The 24708-nt window shown below is 43.9% G+C and overlaps 1 protein-coding gene across 2 annotated transcripts in view; it reads left to right on the top strand.

Moving 5' to 3' along the window:
• Window positions 1-23757, top strand: part of LOC121862933 (cyclin-Q-like) — a 26343-nt gene extending 2586 nt beyond the window's left edge. The window contains exons 2-3 of one of the 2 annotated variants that reach the window (XM_042361372.1): window positions 13649-13935; window positions 19258-23757. In XM_042361372.1, coding sequence (XP_042217306.1) covers window positions 13662-13935; window positions 19258-20369 — 1386 coding nt within the window. In that variant the 5' untranslated portion in view covers window positions 13649-13661 and the 3' untranslated portion in view covers window positions 20370-23757. Of the gene's footprint in view, window positions 1-8944; window positions 11359-13648; window positions 13936-19257 lie in introns of those variants that run through there. The other variant, XM_042361373.1, reaches the window with a different exon arrangement.
• The last annotated feature ends 951 nt before the right edge of the window (window positions 23758-24708 follow it).

Genomic DNA, 24708 nt, shown 5'->3' on the forward strand with positions numbered 1-24708 from the left:
ACATGGAAATTATATAATTTACGCATAAAATAACCAAACTAAACGATATAACCCAATATAACATAACTAGACTTGTGCACTGTACAGTATTGCTATACAGTATAATGTACTGTACTGTATTGCTGTGTGAAATTTCAGAACCTGCACATTCCCAGAATCATTTGTAACCTAAGTTAAACACATGTTGAAATAGAATTGTGGGAGACTTTGCTGAGGATAAATGAAGTTTAGATAAAGCAGATTAAATTATGTTACTGTATATTTAGTTAGGTTAGGTAAGGTTAAATTGAGCTATGTATGGAAACTGGAAAAGTTCTGGAATTCACAGGTTGTGCTGTTCGTCTGTGGGAATTTTTAGGAATCTAAAATCATACAAAACAACATACTGTAGTGTACTGTACTGTACTGTGTTTACATTATAGTAAAATGAATGCCAAGTATGAACTTCATAATAGTAGCCAGACTAAGCATGCCAAAACGATCTCATCTGTGAGTGTAAGTTTCCATGTTATAGTTTATAATAATGGTTATATAGACATTGCTCTTTACATTATCTGTTTAGAGGCTGACAGATAGGAGCCAATGATGTTCTGACATAGACAGTGGTGAGGTAAGCAGACAAAGAGGGGGGATGGGGTGTTGTGACGTAAGGAGAGGGGGATGGGAAGTTGTGACACAAGGAGGGGGGATGGGGTGTGTGACATAAGGAGGGGGATGGGGTAAGATGAGGGGTGGGACATAAGAGAGGGGGGAGGGGTGTGAGACAAAGGAGAGGGGGATGGGGTCAGACGCAAGGAGAGGGGGATGTGACGTAAGGAGAGGGGGATGGGGTGTTGGACATAAGGAGAGGGGAGGGATGGGGTGTTGGACATAAGGAGAGGGGAGGGATGGGAGACGTGTGGATGTGACATAAGGGGGATGGGGTACAGACATAAGAGGGGGGATGGGGTGTTGTGACGTAAGGAGGGGGATGGGGTAGCAGACATAAGGAGAGGGGGAGGTGTGTGGACATAAGGAGAGGGGGGATGGGGTGTTGTGGACAAGGAGAGGGAGGATGGGGTGTTGTGACATAGAGGGGAGGGGATGGGTGTTACAGGAGAGGGATGGGGTGTTGTGACATAAGGAGGGGGGGATAAGTGTGACATAAGGAGAGGGGGGGATGGGGTGTTGTGACAGAAGGAGAGGGGGATGGGATGGGTGTTGTGACGCAAGGAGAGGGGATGGGGTATGCTGACACAAGGAGAGGGGGAGGGATGGGGTGTTGTACAAGGAGAGGGAGACACAAGGAGAGAGGGATGGGGTGTTGTGGACACAAGGAGAGGGGGGATGGGGTGTTGTGACATAAGGAGAGGGGAGGGATGGGGTTTGGGGACAAGGAGAGGGGGGGGATGGGGGACAAAGTAGGTGGGGGATTAAGCGTGACATAAGGAGAGGGAGGGTGGGTGTTGTGACACAAGGAGAGGGGGATGGGGTGTTGTGGAATACAGGAGAGAGGGATGGGGGTGTTGTGACATAAGGAGGGGGAGGGGTGGTTGCGGACATGAGAGAGAGTGAGGGGAGTGCAAGACATGAGGGGATGATGAGGGGAGACAGATGAGGGGAGGACGCAAAGAGGGGAGGGGTGTCAGACAGAGATGAGGGGGTGCGAGGGACACAAGGAGAGGATAAAGAAGACACAAGGAGAGGGGGATGGGGGAAAGAGTGGGACACAAGGAGAGGGACAGACACAAGGAGGGGGGGGGTGATGACTGACATAAGGAGAGGGGGGAGGGATGGGGTGTTGTGACATAAGGAGAGGGGGGATGGGGTAAGAAGGGGATGGGTAAGGACATAAGGAGAGGGGGGACAGGGAAGGAGAGGAAGTGACATAAGGAGAGGGGGGATGGGGTGTTGCGGACATAAGGAGAGGGGAGGGATGGAGCACAGACATATGAGAGGGAGGATGGGCACAGACATGTGGGAGGGGAGGATGGGACAGGACACAAGGAGAGGGGGGGATGGGGTGGTGCATGGGGAGAGTGTGAGGCAGGGTTGCAGACATAAGGGGGGATGGGGTACAGACATCAAGGAGAGGGGGAGGGATTAAAGGGTGACATAAGGAGAGGGGGATGGGGTGCAGTACACAAGGAGGAGGGATGGGTGTTGTGACGGTAAGAGGGGGATAGACAGGGACAGAACAAGGAGAGGGGGGAGGGACAAGTGTAGACAAAGGAGAGGGGGGATGTACAGACACAAGGAGAGGGGAGGAATGTGACAAGGAGAGGGGAGGATAAGCAGACATAAGGAGAGGGAAGGGGAGGATGGGCAGACACAAGGAGAGGGGGGGGATGGGGTAGAGACACAAGGAGAGGGGAGGACGGGGTGTCAGACACAAGGAGAGGGGGGGATGGGTGTTGTGAGAGGGGGAGGAAAACGCACATGAGGGGGAGGGATGGGGTGTTGTGACATAAAGAGGACAAAAGGTGACACAAGGAGAGGGGGGGAGGGACACAAGGAGAGGGAGGGATGGGGTAAGGACATAAGGAGAGGGGATGGGGACATAAGAGAGGGGACAGACAAGGAGAGGGAGGGATGGGGGTGGACATGGAGAGGGGAGACAAAGTGTACAAGGAGAGACAAGGAGAGGGGATAAAGGGACATAAGGAGAGGGGATGGGGTACAGACACAAGGAGAGGGGGGATGGGGTAAGCAGACAAGGAGAGGTGAGGAAGGGGTGCTGGGGACATACAAAGGAAGGAGAGGGGGGATGAGTTGTGACATAAGGAGAGGGGGGATGAAGGGACACAAGGAGAGGGAGGATGGGGTGTTGTGACATAAGGAGAGGGGAGGGATGGGGTGAGGACAAAGGTGGAGTAAGATGTGTGTGTCAGGGACATAAGGAGAGGGAGGGATGGGGTGATGTGACATAAGGAGAGGGGAGGGATGGGGTGTTGTGACATAAGAGAGGGGGGGATGGGGTGGGACACAAGGAGGGGAGGGATGGGGTACAGACACAAGGAGAGGGGAGGATGGGGTAAGGTGACATGGAGAGGGGGATGGGTGTTGTGACATAAGGAGAGGGATGAGGTAAGCAGACATAAGGAGAGGGAGGGATGGGGTACAGACAAGGAGGGGGAGGATGGGGTGTCAGACACATGGAGGGGGGGATGGGGGTACAGACATAAGGAGAGGGGAGGGATGGGGTACAGGACATAAGGAGAGGGGGATGGGGCAGGACATAAGGAGAGGGGGGATGGGGTGTTGTGACATAAGGAGGGGATGGGGTGTTGTGACATAAGAGGGGGATGGTGACAAGGAGAGGGGGAGGGATGGGTACAGGGACAAGGAGGGGGTGGGGGTGTTGTGACATAAGGAGGAGGGGGGATGGGGTGTTGTGACATAAGGAGAGGGGAGGGATGGGGTGTTGTGACACAAGGAGGGGGGGGATGGGGTGTTGTGACATAAGGAGAGGGGGGGATGGGTGTTGTGACATAAGGAGAGGGGGGGATGGGGTGGCCAGGACAAGGAGGGGAGGGATGGGCACAGGACACAGAGGGGGAGGGGTGTATCAGACAAGGAGAGGGGGGAGGTGTAGGACATAAGGAGAGGGGGGAGGGATGGGGTGTTGTGACATAAGGAGAGGGGGGGGATAGGTGACAAGGGAGAGGGGAGGGATGGGGGTGTTGACATAAGGAGAGGGGGGATGGGGTGTTATGACATAAGGAGAGGGGGGGATGGGGTGGGACACAAGGAGAGGGGAGGGATGGGGTACAGACATAAGGAGAGGGGGGATGGGGTGTTGTGACATAAGGAGAGGGGATGGGGTAAGCAGACAAGGAGAGGGGGGATGGGGTGTTGGACATAGGAGAGGAGTGGGATGAAGGTGGACATAAGGAGGGGGGAGGATGGGTAAGAGGACATGGGAGGGGTGGAGGACACATGAGGGAGGGATGGGGGTGTGACATAAGGAGAGGGGGGGATGGGAAGACACAAGGAGAGGGGACAAGGGGAGGGATGGGGTACAGACATAAGGAGGGATGGGGAAGCGTGACATAAGGAGAGAGGGGAAGCAGACATAAGGAGAGGGGGGGATGGGGTGTTGTGACATAAGGAGGGGAGGGATGGGGTGTCAGACATAAGGAGGGGGGAGGGATGGGGCAAGAGACAAGGAGAGGGGGGAGGGATGGGGTACAGGACACAAGGAGAGGGGGGATGGGGTGCTGTGACATAGGAGAGGGGAGGAGGGATGGGGTGTTGTGACACATGAGAGGGGAGGGATGGGGGTTGTGACACATGAGAGGGGGGATGGGCAGTGTGATACCGGAGAGGGGGGGACAGGTTGGGTGACACACAAGGAGAGGGGGGATGGGGCAAGGAGAGGAGGGTGTTGTGACACAAGGAGAGGGGGGGGATGGGGTGTGACATAAGAGAGGGGGGATGGGGTGTGTGACAAGGAGAGGGGGGGATGTGTTGTGACACATAAGGAGGGGGATGGGGTGTTGTGGGACATAAGGAGGGGGACAGGGACATAAGGAGGGGAGGGGTGTTGGGACACAAGGAGGGGGGGGATGGGTGTTGTGACACAAGGAGAGGGAGGATGTGTTGTGACATAGGAGAGGAGGATAGCAAGCAGACACAAGGAGAGGGGGGATGGGAAGGTGGACACAAGGAGAGGGGAGGGGATGGGGTGTTGTGACAAATGAAAGGGGGGAGGGATGGGGTGTCGTGACATAAGGAGAGGGGGGGAGGGATGGGGTACAGACATAAGGAGAGGAGGGGGATGGGGTGTTGTGACATAAGGAGAGGGGGGGGGGGGATGGGACGCAAGGAGAGGGAGGTGATAGGCAAAGGGACGGCAGGAGAGGGAGGATGGGGCAGACATAAGGAGGAGGGGATGGGGTGTTGTGACATAAGGAGGGAGGGGATGGGGTACAGACATAAGGAGAGGGGGGATGGGGGCAGGACAAGTGTGGACGTGGGCAGACATAAGGAGAGGGGGGGATGGGGTACAGGACATAAGGAGAGGGGGACGGGGTGTTGTGGACATAAGGAGAGGGGGGATGGGGTACAGGACATACAGAGAGGGGGGGGATAAAGGTGACATGGGGAGAGGGAGGATGGGGTGTTGCGACACAGGAGAGGGAGGATGGGGTACAGACATAAGGAGAGGGGACAGGGACACAAGGAGAGGGGAGGGGGATGTAGACAAGGAGAGGGGAGGGATGGGGGTTGTGACATAAGGAGAGGGGAGGGATGGGGTGCTGACGCAAGGAGAGGGAGGGGGGATGGGGATGAGACATAAGGAGGGGGGATGGGGTGTTGTGAATACAAGGGGAGGAGGGATGGGGTAAGCAGGACAAAGGGAGAGGGAGGATGTGGGCAGACATAAGGAGAGGGGGATGGGGTGTGCACAAGGAGAGGGAGGAAGGGGTGTGTGGACATAAGGAGGAGGGGGGGAGATGGGGTGTTGTGACATAAGGAGAGGGGGGATGGGTAAGCAGACACAAGGAGAGGGGGGAAAAGGACAAGAGGGGGATGGGTGTGTGGACATGGAAGAAGAGGGGGGGATGGGGGCAAGGGACACAAGGAGAGGGGGGGATGGGGTACAGACATAAGGAGAGGGGGGGATGGGGAAGGTAAGCAAGGAAAGGGGGGGTAAGCTGTGACATAAGGAGAGGGAGGGATAAAAGGTGACATAAGAGAGGGGGGATGGGGTGTTGTGACATAAGGAGAGGGGGATGGGGTGTGGACAAGGAGAGGGGGGGGATGTGGGGTGTGTGACATAAGGAGAGGGGATGGGTGTTGTGACTAAGGAAAGGGGGATGGGGTAAGCAGACATAAGGAGAGGGAGGGATGGGTGTTGTGACAAGGAGAGGGGGATGGGGTGTTGTGACTAAGGAGAGGGGATGGGTTGGTGACATAAGGAGAGGGAGGGATGGGGGTAAGGACACAAGGAGAGGACAAAGTGTGGGACACAAGGAGAGGGACAGACATACAGAGAGGGGGATGGGGAAGCAGACATAAGGAGAGGGGGATAAAAGTGTGACAAGGAGAGGGGAGGGGATGGGGTGTTGGGACAAGGGCGAGAGGGGGGATGGGGACACAAGGAGAGGGGACAGACACAAGGAGAGGGGGAGGTGTTGGACATAAGGAGAGGGGGGAGGGGTGTTGCACATAAGGAGAGGGGGATGGGGTTGCAGAAGGAGAGGGGGATGGGGTGTTATGACAATGAGAGGGGATGGGGTGTTGTGACATAGGAGGGGGGATGGGGTGTTGTGGACATGGGGAGAGGGATGGGTACAGACACAAGGAGAGGGGGACGGGGGTGCGGACAAGAGGAGAGGGGGTGGCAATGGAGAAGGAGGAGGGGGATGCGACACAAGGGGGGAGGGATGTAAAGGACACAGAGTGTGTGTCAGACACAAGGAGAGGGGGATGGGGTGTACACATGAGAGGGGGGGGGGAGGGCACAGGACAAGGAGGTGATGGGGTGTTGTGACATGAGAGGTAGACATAAGGAGAGGGGGATGGGGGTACAGACACAGAGAGGGGAGGGATGGGGTACAGACAAGGAGAGGGGGGAGGGATGGGGTAAGCAGACACAAGGAGAGGGGGGATGGGGTGACAAGGAGAGGGGGGGATGGGCAGACACAAGGAGAGAGGGGGTGTCAGTGACACATGAGGAGGGATGGGGTACAGACACAGAGGGGGGAGGATGCAAGGTGATGCGAGGGGGGGGGTACAGACAAGGAGAGGGAGGGATGGGTGTTGTACACAAGAGGGGAAATGGTAAAGCAGACAAGGAGAGGGGAGGTGGGGTGTTGTGACACAAGGGGAGAGGGGGGGTGTGTGGACGTGAGAGGAGGGAGGGATGGGGTGACATAAGGAGAGGGGGGATGGGGTGTTGTGTAAGGAGAGGGAGGGGATGGGGTAAGGGACATAAGGAGAGGGGGGTGGGGGTGTTGTGACGGGAGAGAGGGGATGTGTTGTGACGTAAGGAAAAGGGGGGGGGGACAGACGTAAGGAGAGGGAGGGATGGGGTGTTGTGACAAAGGAGAGGGGGGGATGGGAAGGACTAAGGAGAGGGGGGATGGGGTGTTGTGACGCAAGGAGGGGGAGGGATGGAGGAATGGGGTGTGAGAGAGGGGGATGGGGTACAGGACACAAGGAGGGGAGGGATGGGTGTCAGGACAAGGAGAGGGGGGGATGTAAAGCAGGACATAAGGAGAGGGGGGGATGAAGGTGACACAAGGAGAGGGGGGAGGGATGGGGTGGACATAAGGAGAGGGGGAGGGGAGGGATAAGACAAGAGGGGGGAGGTAAGACACAAGGAGGGGGGGGAGGGATGGGGTGTTGTGACGTAAGGAGAGGGGGGGAGAGATGGGTTAAGGTGACATAAGGAGAGGGGAGGATGGGGTGTTGTGACATAAGGAGAGGGGAGGGATGGGGTGTTGTGACGTAAGAGGGAGGGATGGAAGCAGGACGTAAGGAGAGGGGGGGGGAGTGGATGGGAAACAGACGCAAGGAGAGGGGAGGATGGGGAGTTGTGACAAGGAGAGGGGGATGGGGTACTGGGACGTAAGGAGAGGGGGGATGGGGTAAGCAGACACAAGGAGAGGGGAGGGATGGGGGTGTTGTGACGCAAGGAGAGGGGGGAGGGATGGGTGTTGTGACGTAAGGAGAGAGGGGGATGGGGTAAGGGACGTAAGGAGAGGGGGAGGGATGGGGTAATGGACAAGGAGAGAGGAGGGGATGGTGTGACATAAGGAGAGGGGGGGATGGGGCAGACGTAAGGGAGAGGGGGGATGGGGAGCAGACATAAGAGAGGGAGAGGGGGTGGGCAGGGATTTGAAGGAGAGGGGAGGATGTGGGGTTGTGACATAAGGAGAGGGAGGGATAAATGCAGACGTAAGGAGAGGGAGGGAAAAAGGGACGAAGGAGAGGAGGGGGATGGGTGTTGTGACGAAGGAAAGAGGGGATGGGAAGTTGCAGACCTAAGGAAAGGGGGGGGGATGGGGGTGTTGTGAGACGAGAGGAGGGGATGGGGTGTTGTGGGACGTAAGGAGAGGGGGGAGGGATGGGACTTAAGGAGAGGGAGAGGATGGGGTGTTAGGACGAAGGAGAGGGAGGGATGTAGACATAAGGAGAGGGGGGGATGGGGTGTTGTGACGTAAGGAGAGGGAGGGGGATGGGGTGGGACGAAGGGGGGGGGGGAGGGACGAAGGGAGAGGGAGGGATTGTGTTGTGACGTAAGGGGATGGGGTAATGTGACGGGAGAGAGGTGTGGGTGTTGGGACGAAGGAGAGGGGAGGGATGGGGTGTTGTGACGTAAGGAGAGGGGGGAGGGATGGGGTGTTGTGACGTAAGGAGAGGGGGAAGGGATGGGGTGTTGTGATATAAGGAAAGGGGGGGATGGGGTGTTGTGACGTAAGGAGAGGGAGGGATGGGGGATTCTCTTCGGTGGGTAGAGAAAGAGGTGCATTGACATACTGCCGTGTGTAATAATGTGTCCATGAACTGTAAATGCTGATATTTTTATGGACACATATTTCCAAAACAGTAATATATCAACTTTGAACACTTAATATGACCTCTTTTTCAGCCAAAGGTTCAATAGCCATTTATTTATCAAGTCTGTTTTTGTAGTTAGCTATATTGTGTATACAAATATTATAAGGGTTAGGCTTACAGTGCATTGGTCTGTTAAAGAAAAACGCATAACTTTCATTTATTAAGAGCATGGCATTTTCCTGGTCTAAGACAATTTTAATCATTACATTTGTTTTCCTTGCAGCTGTGTTGAGGAAGGAACCCCATGCTCCATAGATATCCAATATTTTTTTTAGCCCATTTTAAAACTAAATGAAAAGGTTTATTACTAGTACAGTAAATGAATCAAGAAAACCATATCTTGTATGAAGTTTATGTGCTGTGGTGTAACAAAGGATTTTTCTTCTTGTTGCAGGTTAGAGGAAGAAAATATCGCATAGAAATTACAGGCATAGGATCATATATTATAAGAAATTTAAGTAATAGAAACTATGAACTCATCAGCCAAAAGCCATGAAGATGGCAAAGACAAAAGAGCATCATTATTACAGATAAATCTTATGCCAAAAGAGTTTCAAAATCCCCCTGTAGACTACACCAAGAATTACAATCACTTCTCTGGGGCACGATTTATAATTGAATGTGGTATCAAGCTGAAAGCGAGTGTGTTGACCACAGCTACAGCAGCAACCTATTACCACAAATTCTTCACAGTTGCAACTTTGGAGGAATACGATCCATATCTTATTGGTTCCACATGTATCTACTTAGCGTCGAAGGTGGAGGATGATGATATCAAGATAAGAGACATAATCAATGTTGGCATAAGCAATGTTCGTCGAGGAGATGCCCCGCTCTCATTGGACCCATATTTCTCCTTGCGAGACTCACTCATCCAGGCAGAGTTACTTCTGATGCGTGTTTTAGGGTTTAAAATGAGAGTGGAGCTGCCACACAAGTTCATACTTCACTACTTACTCTCTTTAAAAGAATGGTTAGGAGAGGAAACTTTCAAGAATATCCCAATAGTGCACATGGCTTGGACTATAACCCAAGATATATATCATTCTCCAATAGTTCTGAAGCATTCCCCTCAGTTGTTAGCAGTAACCGTTCTCAACATAGTCATTCAAGTGTATGGGATAGTGGTGCCGGGAGATGACGAGCTCAGTGACCGCTCCTGGTTCACTGTTCTCCAACCAGATTGTACAACCCAAGCTGTGTGGAACCTTACATCCAAGATCCTGCTCATGTATCAAGAAGAAGAGGATTTGGTGTTGTCCATCATAACCTAATCTCCAAGTTCAAGAAGAGGGTGACCTGGTATTATATGGATGATGATGACATGATGTCCAAGACCCTGATCGTGTCTCAAGAAGATGACCTAATGACCAGAATCCCAGTCATGTATCAGGGAGACAACCTAGTGTTCTAAGCTTGACCATCACAGTACGGTACTCCAATGTAATTAAGAATAGGTTATCATTTTTACCTCTCTCCCACTTTTGTGTTAAGTTGGGCTGCAAAATTAAATGGAAATATCCACATATACTTGCTCTTATCCTCAGCTTGCATGTAGTGGATCTAAAGTGAATCTTTGGTGGCAGTTTACTGTTTTTGTTGCCATGTAATATATATTAAATTTCATATTACAATATCTAACACACGATTGTTCGTTCTTGTTTCATGCACTTGCCCAGGACATGTACTGTACATGAACTATGGTCAATGTTGAGGTTAAAGTTACACACTGAACACAATACAGGACATGAGATAGTACTGTGCTGTGCTGTTTTTTACTAGCATCACCTCTTTTCTCTCACTGTACACTTGTCTTACTGCCTCTGGTATCATTCTAGTTCCTCCCATTGTTGGGGTTTCTGTTCCCTTGATCTGCCACATACATAAAGTGGGAGAGGTGTCAAGATAGTAAATAGAACTGTGTTTGTAATGACTTGTTGGAATTTAGAGGTAAATTTGTTCCAGATGCAAATGATAGGTTCTCTGTACAGTATTGATCTGTTTCACAATACAGTACTGTACTGTACAGTATTGATCTGCTTTACAATACAGTACTGTACTGTACAGTGTTGTAATTTACTTGCTAATGATTTTATGTACACTGTATACTGTGCAGAACTCTCACTGTGTTATAATGTCTTTACCAGATTTGGACTGTAGAGATACTCATGTTCAAGTGAAGGCCAAGTGTACAGTACAGTCCATAGTTCATGATTAAAGTTTTCTTGCCGAGTTTTGTCGAACTTGACGGCAACTTCATCTTTACACAATGAATTAAAATAAAATATTTTAAACCAATATAAAAATTAAGAATTAACTCTGAATATAGTAAACCCTCGCTAATCTGGACTAATGAGGAACCGGCCGACAAACAATAATTGATGTGTGTACAGTAAAGAGGTACAGTAAAGAAAGGGCTAATAAACCTAGTTATATGATACAAAATAAGTAGATCTATGTTTATATGAAACCTCAAAATTACCAATAATAAATACAAAAATTGTAAACTAAGGCCTGTATATATTTACCTTATGAGATGTAACATTGTTAGTAGGCAATTACAGTACAATAGTCCATCAGCGACCAGATAGAACTCTTTTCCACCATTTTTCAGTACTATTTCCTCCTTTTTTTTAAGGTTTGTGTACACTACCCATGACTGACCCTTCGAGAAAGTGGGAAAGGAATTAAAATACTAAACAGAATACAGTAGTACCCCGATTTACTCGGTCAATTGAACCCATGGGGTACCGCGGAAAGTGAAAACCACGTAAAGTGAACAACAGAACATATGGGATTAATTCCAATAGAGACTGGCCCGACCCCCAAACTCCACTTTTTCAGACACAATACCATGTTGTAGTAAAAATTACATCTTAATTTTATGATGGTATGCACACATAATTAATAATTAAGAGAAATGTCAATAATATTAGTTTTTTTAACACTTACATTAGTAGAAAAGATGGCTGGGCACACAGGGATGGGGGGGTTGGTTCCGAGGCAGAGGGCAGATTATTGGCCCTCACCTGTATCACTTGTATCAATTGTATCACTATCCACCACATAAGCTTGCAGGGCCTCTTTGTCAAACCCATCAAAGTCCATATAAGTCCATATCCTCACTATCACTATCACTGACTTGGGCCGGCTGTGGTGGGTGGCGGGTGAAGAACTCGGTAATGTTTTGATGACTGGGCGACCTTGTGCGCATCCTGCCCGCTCCGCTTCCCGCGTATATGAGTAGATGCACCGCCTAAAGTGAAAGTCCGGTTCTGGCGAGGTACCGCGTAAATGCGAAATCGCGGAAAGTGAAACCGCGTAAAGCGGGGTATTACTGTAGTTAATTGTTTGTGGATGTAAATGAAGCTTTAGTCTGAATCAGTTGTGTAAGTCAAATATTTTCTCCTCTTAAGCATGTAGCCTCTACATCATAGAGGAAGGTGTGTACATATATTTGTTTTAACTCCTTGTGTATGGGGTTGCCCCTGAGCTGAATAAAATCATCTGGCATTAGCCAAATAAAATATAACAGTGGCATCCCCATAGTAAAGAGGTTGTGACTTGGAACAGTATTTTATACAATTGATGAAATTATTAATAAATATCATGAACTACAATTGGTATTGGTATCCAAAATACAAAGTGGACTAAGTAACATTATTATCAGAAAAATGTAACTAATTATTATTAAGCCACATGAAAATCTCATATTTCTCAAGGTAAACATAGATTGGTTATGGAAGCCATATCTGAGTCCTTAAATCCCACTTGCCAGAACCCATTCTCCTGTACTGTACTGTACTGTACTGTACTGTACTGTACTGTACTGAACTGTACTGTACTGTACTGTAAACCAGCTGAAATGGAAATTTTCATATTGGCTCAAATGATGTGATTTATTTTTAAATCATTTTAAGTTGGGATATTATTGGTACAAAGCCAACTTATGTACCACTCGCCTTAGACACCAAAGATCAGGTCTTGGCCTTGACTATAGCAGTGTACAGTAGTAGGCACAAGTAGGGATTTTCATTGAACTGGAGGAGGAGAATGGTTATGTTGATACAAGGGAAGGGGGTGATGAGTGATGTATGAATTGACATAAGTAAATCAGATTTATATCTTGAAATCTTTTTGTGGAAGAATAACACTACAGTAGAACACAATACAAGGCAGCTATAAAGAACATGTGAAAGTGATTGTGGGAGACTGTAAGTTGTCTTTGATCGTGGCCACCCTGCACTATCTGGGGTATTGGTAGAGTGAAGGAGATGACTGGGACGATGTTGACCAGGTGGCATCAACCTGAGCTAACCATTAGAACATGTTCCTAATACTTAGAGTAGGATCCAGTATGACGGGTTCCTTTGACCCAACACTGATGAGTTGACCATTAGGAGACAGCTGTTTCCAAATATTGACAAATCATTGAGTTGTATTAGAGAGAACGCAGGTACAAAGCTAGAGCCTCAGGGTACTCCAGCATTTATGGAAATGTAGTCAGAGTGACCTGATTATTTTGTATGTGCATGGAAGGTGCATATAAAGAGAAAAGAAAAGTTTACAGGAATGATGACGTTGGGAAGGTTATATGAAAGAAGTTACAAGAAAAGAAACTAATGCTTAAGTATTTCAGGAAAAAGTTATAAGGTGAATGGTGATAGGCGTTCCAGTCAAATAAACCCTTACCTTATTGGACCTCAATGTAACTTAATATTTAGAATTAGGGCCAGGTCCTCATGGTTAGGTTAGGACTATGGAGACGGGGGCCCAAAGAGGAGTCTATTACTACAGTACAAATATATCCCAGAATTTACATGCACACCCTCACATACCATTTACTTATTCAATCTTATATGTAATAACTGAGGTGTATAATTTCAGACCATATGAGTATTTTTCTTACAGTTAAATTTTTAGCCCAGGTTAAATTAAATTATAGGAATATAAATATAAATTCTATCAGTGTCAGTAAATATAAATATCTAAAATTTGTTCCAGAGAATAACGTAAAGAAACACTTTCAAATATTTCGGTAACGGGGATATGGAGGATCTAAGTGACCACAGTATGTTTTTTTTGTTGTACTCAACAGGTAAACAGTGAAGATGGTTCCTCTTGGCTGTCCACTGTGCTGCAGGCAAGACTTTGTGTCTGTTGGGGCACTACACGACCACCTCCTGTATTACACGTACCGGCCTCTCCAATGTGCGGTCTGTAGTGCTCATGTTGGAGGGATCCAGGACTTCACCCGTCATCTTGAGATGCACATGGGGGATGGAATGCCCACCTCACTACATGCTCATGCAGTCAAGCCCAGTGTACCAGTTTTAGAAGATTCCCGGTCAGAAGTCCAGATTGAGGTTCAAGGCAGGACACAAGGTTAGGATGACTGCTTACTGAATTTCTACCATGTAATGTTCTGTCCAGTGTTCTGTTTAACTATGATTTTATGTCTTGGTACAGGCTCGCTCGTTGCTATTGGCTAATACTGTCATGTGACTGCATGGGATGCCTGTGATTGACTGAAGCATCTCCTAGCTTATCCCCTCAAACTTTGGCATCATGATGTGCTTAGTTCATAGTCCACTGCCATTGTACAAGGTCGTTCCCTCGCTCACTGCTGTTTTTGTGTAAATTTGCATTATGCAGTACTGTACATTACTGTACCAAGACACAATCAGCCTAGCATATAGTGTTAAAGCAGTGTAAAGACATAAACATTGATTACAGTGTACAGGTAATTAGTGTTATTTAACAATCTTTGAAATAATCTAATTCATACAGAATATTTAAAACCTCATATATGTTATGCCCATAAGTTTTAAATCACCCTTATATACATTTTCTCAGTAATATAGACTGTTTTTAAGGTTTAAACACATTAGTTTTCAGTTTCCAGATAAAAGGCGTTTTATGTACAGCTCCTCCCGACTTACGACTACCCGGACGTACGACTGCCTCAGTTGTACCAAAAATTTGTCAAATTACGTATTTTTGAGTCCCAGTGTCGGTGATTGCGTTGTGTACTGACAAAATTTTCGTTTGTAATTCACTTTAAAATGGCTGGCAAGCTTAAAAGTGAGAGTTTTGTGGTACTGAGAAGAAAAAGAGACACCCATTTTAGATTTTCTATGTATTATTTAAGCATTTCTGACTTACGACCATTTAGACTTACACCTGGATTTGGGTCCCTAACTCTGTCTTAAGTCGGGGAGGAGCTATATATATATATATATATATATATATATATATATATATATATATATATATATATATATATATATATATATATATATATATATATATATATATATATATATATATATATATATATATATATATATATATATATATATATATATATATATATATATATATATATATATATATATATATATATATATATATATATATATATATATATATATATATATATATATATATATATATATATATATATATATATATATATATATATTATATATATATATATATATATATATATATATATAATATATATATATATATAAAAAAAAAAAAAAAAAAAAATATATATATATATATATATATATATATATATATATATATATATATATATATATATATATATATATATATATATATATATATATATATATATATATATATATATATATATATATATATATATATATATATATATATATATATTATATTGTTACTTTACCGCTTTCTCACTTTCATGATTTCAGGGTTACTACATATATATATATATATATATATATATATATATATATATATATATATATATATATATATATATATATATATATATATATATATATATATATATATATATATATATATATATATATATATATATATATATATATATATATATATATATATATATATATATATATATATATATATATATATATATATATATATATATATATATATATATATATATATATATATATATACTATATATATATATATATATATATATATATATATAACCCACGGGGTACATGGGAAAGTGACAACTCGTATAGTGAACAACATAAACATATGGGATTAATTGAAATAGAACGTGGGCCCCCAAACTCCCCTTTTGACGACACACAACTATGTTGTAGTAAAAAATTTTATCTTAACTTTATGATGGTATGCACATTTATGATGGTATGCACAAACAATTAATATATAGAAGAGGTTAGGTTAGGAAAATAAAGGTTAAGGATTGGGAAAATAAAGGTTAGGTTAGGAGAAACTAAAAGTTAGGTTGAACACTACGTTAGTAGAAAGAGATGGGTGCGGCACTCTGGGGGATGGAGGCTGGTTCGAGGCAGAGGGCAGGCTACTGGCCTCAGGTGAGTCACCATCACTGTCATCCACACTTGTCATGGCCTCCTGACAAATCCCTCAAAGTCATCTTCCTGTGTCTCTACACCTCTGTCACTATCACTGGCTTGGGCTGGCTGTGGTGGGTTCACTTGGTGAAAGAACTCTGTTGTATGCTTTGTTGGCGGCTGGTGTTTTATGTTGTAGAGTGATAAACCTTGAAGTAGGGCTCCATAGTCTGCAACAGCTGGGTAGTGAAGGTACATACCTGTTTCGTCAGGTCACACTTGAGGATCCCTTATCACCTCCAGGATGTAGATGGTTGGTGGTCTCGGAGAAGACTGCAGCTGTAACACTCTCGCAGCTTCTCTGGCAAGGGGTCCTTGCTGCACACAACGTTCAGAACCTCTGATGCTGAATTGACTCTGCCTTACGCGGGAATGCCTTGCAACACATGTCTCCATGCGTGTGAACAGTTGCGCTACAGACAGCGGTCCCATGCCTCCACCGAAATTACACGCTTTCTTGATGTGTTGAATATTCTCAAATTGTTTTGAAAAGTATTTTTGCTCTGCCAACTGTTGATCCTAAATTAGGTCGCCGGCTCTTGCTGCTCGGTGGTGGTGTCCACTCAGGTTACACCAACTCTTCCCTGGTGTTGGTGTAGTCGTTCAGGAGCTGGAATTTTTGTTGAGAATGCAGCTTTTACATTACAGATTAACTCTTGGTCCATGAACGTAATATAGACGTAGTGTTGGGAGGAAAGGAAGACCACTTTTACGTTGGGGTGACGATCTAACAGTAGAGGCGAGAGTGTCCTGGTGCTTTGTCCAGCAGCAACAAAATCTTGAATATGGCACATTCTGTTGCTCACAGAATTTCATTACATGGAACAGAAACAGTCATCAAACCAGGAGGGACAGTGTAGAACATCCATATACGTGCGGTCAGCCAGTGGACATTTAGCTTAGTCATGTCCATGCTCTTGTAAGAGCGTACGTCGCATTGCGGGCTGTGTGGATCACCCGATAACCCAGGCCCCACCAGGTACCCGAGGAGGCATTGAGGTGAGTAAACAGGGCGGTGATCGCGCTCCTTCACTGCATCTTCCGGCATTCTTCTAGCGAAGGTCTTGGAAGGTGGCTTTTTCCAAAAAGACCAGATTCGTCCATGCTAAACACCACCAATTGATTAGATTTGGTGTGCCTGTCCTTCCTCTATATAATCTCCGCGTAAAAGCGGAGGAAATTCTTTAGCGCGCTTACGGTCAGCACTAGCTGCCACCACCAATGTTTATATTGGTGATCTTGTTCGCATCTTAAACCTCTGTAACCACCCAGAGGCTTATTAAAGGGTTTGGGCTCTGTAATTCCCATCTTTCGTGACACTGCAGCATACAGTTCCGCGTCGCGTGCTCCTTAACAGAAGCGGCGTGTCGACCGCCATAATTTCGAATACTTCAGCGCGCAAGTAGCTCACAAGTAATTTTTAAAGTCTTGAGAAGCACCTGGTTGTGGAAATAGCGATATAGAAGCACCTGTAGACTTTGTGATGTTCATGTGCTCCTTTATCTTGTACATCCTTGCTCGTCGGATCGTAGATTCGTTCACACCATGCTGGCGGCGCCAAATCAACGGTCTTGTTCCTTTCTCCTAACTCTTGGTTGATCTTGTACTTCACCTCGTAACAGGGCGTCGTGTCTTCTTGGGCTTAGAGGCGTGGGTCCAGGCAAGAAGGTTTCTCTCTGAAGGGTCGTGAGCCATTTTACAGAACAATGGATGCCGCGATTACAGTTGTGGCCTGGAGGGATGAAACTGCAGCGGCTAGGTCAGCGTCGTCTTTCTCCCTCCTCCCTCCCGAATTGGACCACGTCATATTACTTAAACCAATTACAGCTAACCCAGCGGAGGTATTAGGGATGCATGGCCAATCCACGAGTCCGATATGTCCTTATGGCCCGTCACTGATAGCACTAACCAGAACTTCATGCACTGCGCAACCCAACACGTAGCGGCTTGCCCAGGCGGGAGGCGGGAGCAAGCGGGTAGGAGATGAATCTAAAATAGCGGCGTCGAGCCGGACACTCAAGAAGGGGTACACGCATCAGAATGTGAGCATCCTGGGTTCCGCAGGCACCGCGCAAACGTGGGAAACGTGGAATGTGGGACCTGTAGTGAGGGTTGACTTACAGTATTTATATATATATATATATATATATATATATATATATATATATATATATATATATATATATATATATATATATATATATATATATATATATATATATATATATATATATATATATATATATATATATATATATAGACACTCACTCACACTCACTCACTCACTCACCACCACCACCACCACCACCACTCACCACTCACTCACTCACTCACCACCACCACCTCCACCCACCACCTCTTCTCTCTCTCTCTCTCTCTCTCTCTCTCTCTCCACTTAACGCGGGTTTCACTTAACGCTGCTTTTTCATATAAGCTGTGCTCTCGCCAGAGCTGAACTTTCACTTAACACAGATTTTTTCCACATATAACCGTGAGTGTCCTCTCATTTTAGATTTGCCCCAACCATCCAACCCTGCCTGACTGCCTGTTTTAGCTCATAAAATTCATACAAATTACCACAGAATATAATTTACATTGCTGAATTTTATAATTTGGTGATCATTTTGAATATAAACATCATATATTTTGCATTAGACATACAAATTTAGATGAAATGTTTTCTCTAGTAAATATGTTATCTTTTTGCAAAATATATGACATTTATATTCAAAATATTCCTGGTCTTACAAGGAATCCAGCAATGTCAATTGTATTATCCTAACTTTAGTTTGAGGTATTATTTATTAAAATTTAGTGGTTTTCCCCAAAAATTTCAGAGGAAGAGCCAGCAGTGGTAGTTTGAGAAGAGGGGAGGGAGTTGAGTCCATTATTTGAATGGACATTAACTTGGCTTACTGTATTTTCTATTTCTTAAGTATTAATTGTGTGCATGTACCATCATAAAATTAAGATGTTATTTTACTACAACATAGGTATGTGTCTTCAAAAGTGGAGTTTGGGGGTCGGGCTGTTTCATTGGAATTAATCCCATATGTTCTGTTGTTCACTTAACGCTGATTTCACTTAACGCGACCCTCTGGGTTCAATTGACCGCTTATATATATATATATATATATATATATATATATATATATATATATATATATATATATATATATATATATATATATATATATATATATATATATATATATATATATATATATATATATATATATATATATATATATATATATATATATATATATATATATATATATATATTCTTAAAAAATATTGTTTACAGGTAGAGTAGGAAGCAGAGATGGTTCCAGTTCCTACCTATGCAGTCAACTTATCAACAATGACCAGACAAATATAACAAGAAGCTATCCCACCAATGAAGAATCAATTGAACTTATATTACGTGCTTACTTTTGCCAGACTTGTGGGGCAAAAGTTGTAGGTAAAGATGCTTATTTTCTTCATATCAGAGAGCATAGTATTGTGCCAAGCAATAACAACTCTCTCACTTTGTCGGCCACTGTTGGATCTTGTCCAGAAGTTTCATCACCAGCACTTAGCTCCCACTTGGCTAGTGATGCTTCCACTCCAGGCAACTTTATGACTGACACAGAGACTCTTCCTGTCAACGAGTCTGAAGAACCCTCAGAGTGTCTGTCAGACTTTATTGAGGAAAATGATATGGCTAATCAGCTAAAGATACGTGAATGGCAACTGGAGAAACTGGGAAAAAACATCAAGAGACATAAATTTCTTTTTGGTAGATCCACAGGGCTATCAGAGCAGAGCCCAATGGGTGGAAAATTAAGAAATGATTATAGTCCAGTAACTCCTAGTTCTGTAGAAATAGCACCAATAAGTGAAAGTAGTTGTTCTCCATATGCTAGTATGCAATCAGATAACACTTATTTATATTCTGTTGAAAGACATGATTCTTGTCCCCCTTCATCATCAGTTTGTGCAGATCAAGGTCTTGCAGAACGATCTGATACATATAACTCTTTCCCTCTGGTAAATAGAGAATCACTTACTACAGACCCCTGCTCTGTAGGAAGGCCTGATTCTAGTGTACCTTCAATAGTAACAGATGATGGATCAATTAACATGTATCCATGTTCTGTGGAAACGCCCCTCTCATGTAACACTCTTACATCTACAGATAAAGGATTACTTACTACTTACTCATATACAGAAGGAGAACCTGATTTGTTATGTTCACAGATGAAGTCAGGCAATGGGTCCTTCAATGATGGTGGGCAGGTCTTATCTTGGCTGGGGCCTAACACAGTGATTAATGATGAAACAAAATCATCAAGTCATCTTGTCACTGGGCCATCCTCTATTATGAAGTCAGATACTGAAGAAGTTGGAAAACATCTCTCAGTCACATTGTAGACCATCACCAAGTATAGAGAGAGAGGTACCATTTTACAAGTACACTGACATATCCTCAGACAAAACTAGTGTTCACAAAGCAGTACAAAGTAGCCCAATTCATCCAGGTACACTAGATAGTTTGGTTGATGCCTCTAACTGTGATAGTCCTCCTCAGCTTGACAATTTAAACTCAACAGTTTTGCTTCATCTTCGTGGATTTCACCACACCAATATGTACAAGAACTGGAGCTTCAACCTTTTTCAAAGCCTAGTTCATCTTTCCCCGTTTCAAATGAAGACACATCAGAATATTCAGGAAAAGGATCAGGAAAGTCCACAGATATTCAACATTCTTCATATCATAAATCTTCAGGATCACCTAGTCAGAGTACCATGTCAGAAGGATCTTGTAATTACATGGAAGCTAAATTAAGTCATTCAGTTTCTTTAAAGAATAATTTAGAAGATTCAACAAAACTAATAACAAATTATATATCATATGACAACCAAATGCCTACAACCAGTTTGAGAGAGAGTGATGCTATTGTTGTAGCATCAGATAAAGTAAAGGAAACAGCAGTGTCTGATCAAACAACAACAGAACATGAAGGAAATTATGCAACAGAAAATAAACAGTGCTCTAACACGATGCCCAAGAAATTACAGCAATTGAAATTGCTACCAGTTTGAACAACCTAGGCAGTGTGTCTACAAACTGTTTAGATCAGGTAAACAACTCGCAAGATAATCATGGTAGTGATAGTTTACCAGCTCATTCTCTTGATGCAAAGCCATACTTTCATAAAAAATTCCACCATGATCAGGAGAGAAAAGTTCTTGGTCAGAGTGCAGATGTAAACCGATACATTCACAGCTTTCAGTCTCTCTTGGTGAACAAATTGAATGGCACTCTTAGTGCAGATATCCCATTTGGATCCACTGGAATTAGTTCAGATCTGAGTTCAAATAAGAAACAAGAGGATGCATCATTTAGCCAACCTTCAAAAGTGCAACAACAGCTTCAGTTAAAGGAACATGTGTGCCAAGTGTGCAGTTTAAAATGTGCTAGTCGATCAACTTATAAATCTCATTATAAAACACATGAAGCAGAAGGTCAAAAGAACTTTACATGTCAGTTTTAGGACAAAATTTTTTCAAGAAATCTTCAAAGGATCTTCATGAGAGGAAACACACAGGGAAAAAAATTCACCGTTTGGTGATTGTGGAAAGGTGTTTACAAAATTGTTCAGGTACCTCCGACATCAAAGAGAGGTTCATGCTGTTAAAAAATCATTTATTTGTGCAGAATGCAGTAAAGCTTTTAGTACTGAAAGACGCTTGAAAGAGCATATTGGAGTCCACCAAAGGGAAAAAACTCATAAGTGCCTTATCTGCAAGCATGCATGCCACACTATGAAAGGATTAAGGACACATATATTGGAAGTCCACTCTGAAACACAGAAGCTCATGGCATTCTTGTAAAGTTCAGGAGAAAAGTTTACCAAACAATATGGACTGAAACGCTATATGCATCAGAAACATGTAAAGCAACAACTGTCTTGTGAGATATGCTCCAAAGTTTTTTCATGCAACGAGGATCTACTTCAACATAAAAAAATTCATACCAACATAGATACCTTAAGGTGTGATCATTGTGAAAAAACTTTTACCACCTCTTGGGCCCTCCAGAGACACTCAAAATCACATCAAGAAGCTACACATCAGTTTAAGTGTGACAAATGTTCTTTAAATTTTACGAGAAAGGATTCCTTAGTCTCTCATTTAAAGATTCATGCCCAGAAGAGATTGTTTATCTGTCATTGTGGAAAACGATTTGTTAAGAAAAGTCAGTTAAAAGAACATGAAGACAAGCATAGCACAGTTCCAAAGTATTCATGCCGTATGTGTAAACACTCATTCAAATTCAAAGTATCATTAAGAAATCATAGTTGTAAGAGTAAAGTGGCCACTAACACCACAGTAAGTGAAGATCAAAGTTGATTTAAAACATAAAACTAGACAACTTTTTATTTTTCCTTCCTCTCCTTACTGTGGAACAAAGCACTATCTGAATTCCTTTACTGTATGTTAATAAAATTACTTTATTTTGATAAAAGACTCATTATGGATTTTCTTTCATCACTGGTCCATACATAACACCATTCTTGATAAAATTATTTTTCAGTGCTGTATGGGATAAAAACGGTTACCGTAATTTCCCATCCAGTTTGATTTCTGTTATGTATATTTGCTCATTTTATGTTATGCCTTTATGTTTCTCACTCATTATCATAAACATGATAGTTTCACTCTTTCAAGCCCTTTTCTGCAATAATTTACTGTTGGATGCTGTAATCAACAAACTCTCCCCTCATTTACCATCACTCATTCATAGATGTGTTGCCTTATGCTATTTTTCTTCCAAAATTTAGGTTTATAATAATACGCTAAAATTGGTTGTGTCTCATGTGGATTGAGGCAGTGAGCCAGAACTGTGTCGCAGTCGCTGGCTCGCCACTCAGCCGCACTTCCCTCTCCCTGTGTGATATCACGGCATACACATGTCTCTGAGTCACCTGGGTTATAAGTAAGTATAGAGGGGGGGACCTGAATACAGTAAACTTCCTTTAACCCAGACATGTTTAATCTGGATCCTCTTGTAAACCAGAGTTGGGTCCAGCACTGGACACAAGTGTCCCCAACCTGGAAAACCACAACCAAATTATGGTTAGTATGGGGGAAAGTTGGTGTAAGTGGGGGCTGCCACTGTGGTGGAGGTGGTTGTTGAGGAGCACCGAAGTAGTGTCTGAGAAATATAAATAGTGTACAGTACATACAGTCAATGAAATTAACAGTGAAAACATAACCTCAACTCCACCTTTGGTAAGAATACTCAAAGTTTTATAAACTTTAAAAATCTTTGATATAGGTTGCAACTTTTGTGAAGGATGAACTTTTTCCAGATCTGGTAAGATCTTGTTTTGTGATCTACATCTTCATAGTATTAGGATTTTTGTAGTGTATCCTATAATACATCATCATCATCATCGTTGTTTTATGGCCACTTTCCACAGTTCTCCATGCTGCATAGTTTTTTGCAGTCTCTCTGGTCTGGTTCCAAACTCTAATGTTATAGGTAAAACATGGTGTATGTGTGGAAGTCTACTTGGCCAAGAAATAAAATAGTGTGTTTTATCTGTTATATTTTTTAGGTTATTAATCTTTAAAAATGATAAGATACATTATGTACACATATTATGGAAAGTACAAAGCTGTTGTAATATGAATATTACAGTTTAGTTCAGTTGAGGAAAATGTGTTCATTGTTAAGTTTATACAGTACATGATATTTACATAGATGTGTATGATCATGCGATAGTTTATCAATAAATTGATTTTTTATTTTTTTCAGTCTTTGTAAACCCAGTTTGCTTTACTGTCTATGATATTATAATGCAGTTACTTTTACCTTTATTCTCTTTGTCACTGATCAGTTTGTTAGCCGTGTGAGCGGTCAGTTACATCTCTCTTAGGCATAGTTGGTATGTGGCTCCAGAATATACCTGCGTCAGTGTTGGTCAAGTCTGGTTTTGAAAGAGCTCATATCAGTGCTGTCACAACACTGACAGATTATTCCAAGAGTTTACAATTCTTACTCAAAAAGTTTTTCCCTCACAATTTTCTGGACTCTTGGCTTCTTCAACCTCGAGCTGTGAACCTGTAGTGGGGCGAGGCTCCGCCAGCTCCAGTTATGGACACCACTGAGTAGTGTCATCTAAGACAGTGATTCTCAAACTGGGGTCCGCGAAAAGTTTTTGAGAAATAGTGCGTTTAACGTTTGTGAGAGAATTGACGATTCCAATTCATGGATATTTTGGATTTGGGTTGAAATGAACAAATGCTTTGGACTATGATTTATTCTTTGATTATTGACAATATTTTATGCGTCATGGTATATAAGGGGTCCTTGGTTGAAAAATGTTTGAGAACCACTGCTCTAAGATGCTTGTAAACTCCAATTAAGTCACCCCTTGCCCGTCTATAGTATAAATTAGGCAGTTGCAGGGGTTTTAATCTCTCTGGGTAACTGAGTTGCCATAGTGCGGGCACCAGTCTGGTGCCTCCTTGACATTTTCAATCAACTGACAGTTTCTAGCATATCTTGGGGACCAGACAGGGTACTCCAAACAGGGAAGCACCTCACTCTTGAAGAGCATTATTAGGGACAGACCATCTAGATATCTGAATGACCTTCTTATAAGACCTATAAGCTTCATTGCTTGATTCACCTTCTTCACACATGCCTGAAAACTTCAGTTCATTTTCAACATACACACCCAGGTCCTTTTCACATTCA

The sequence above is a fragment of the Homarus americanus genome, unplaced genomic scaffold, assembly GCF_018991925.1.
Source record: "Homarus americanus isolate GMGI-L3 unplaced genomic scaffold, GMGI_Hamer_2.0 scaffold24922, whole genome shotgun sequence".
Classification (NCBI taxonomy): Eukaryota; Metazoa; Arthropoda; class Malacostraca; order Decapoda; family Nephropidae; genus Homarus; species Homarus americanus.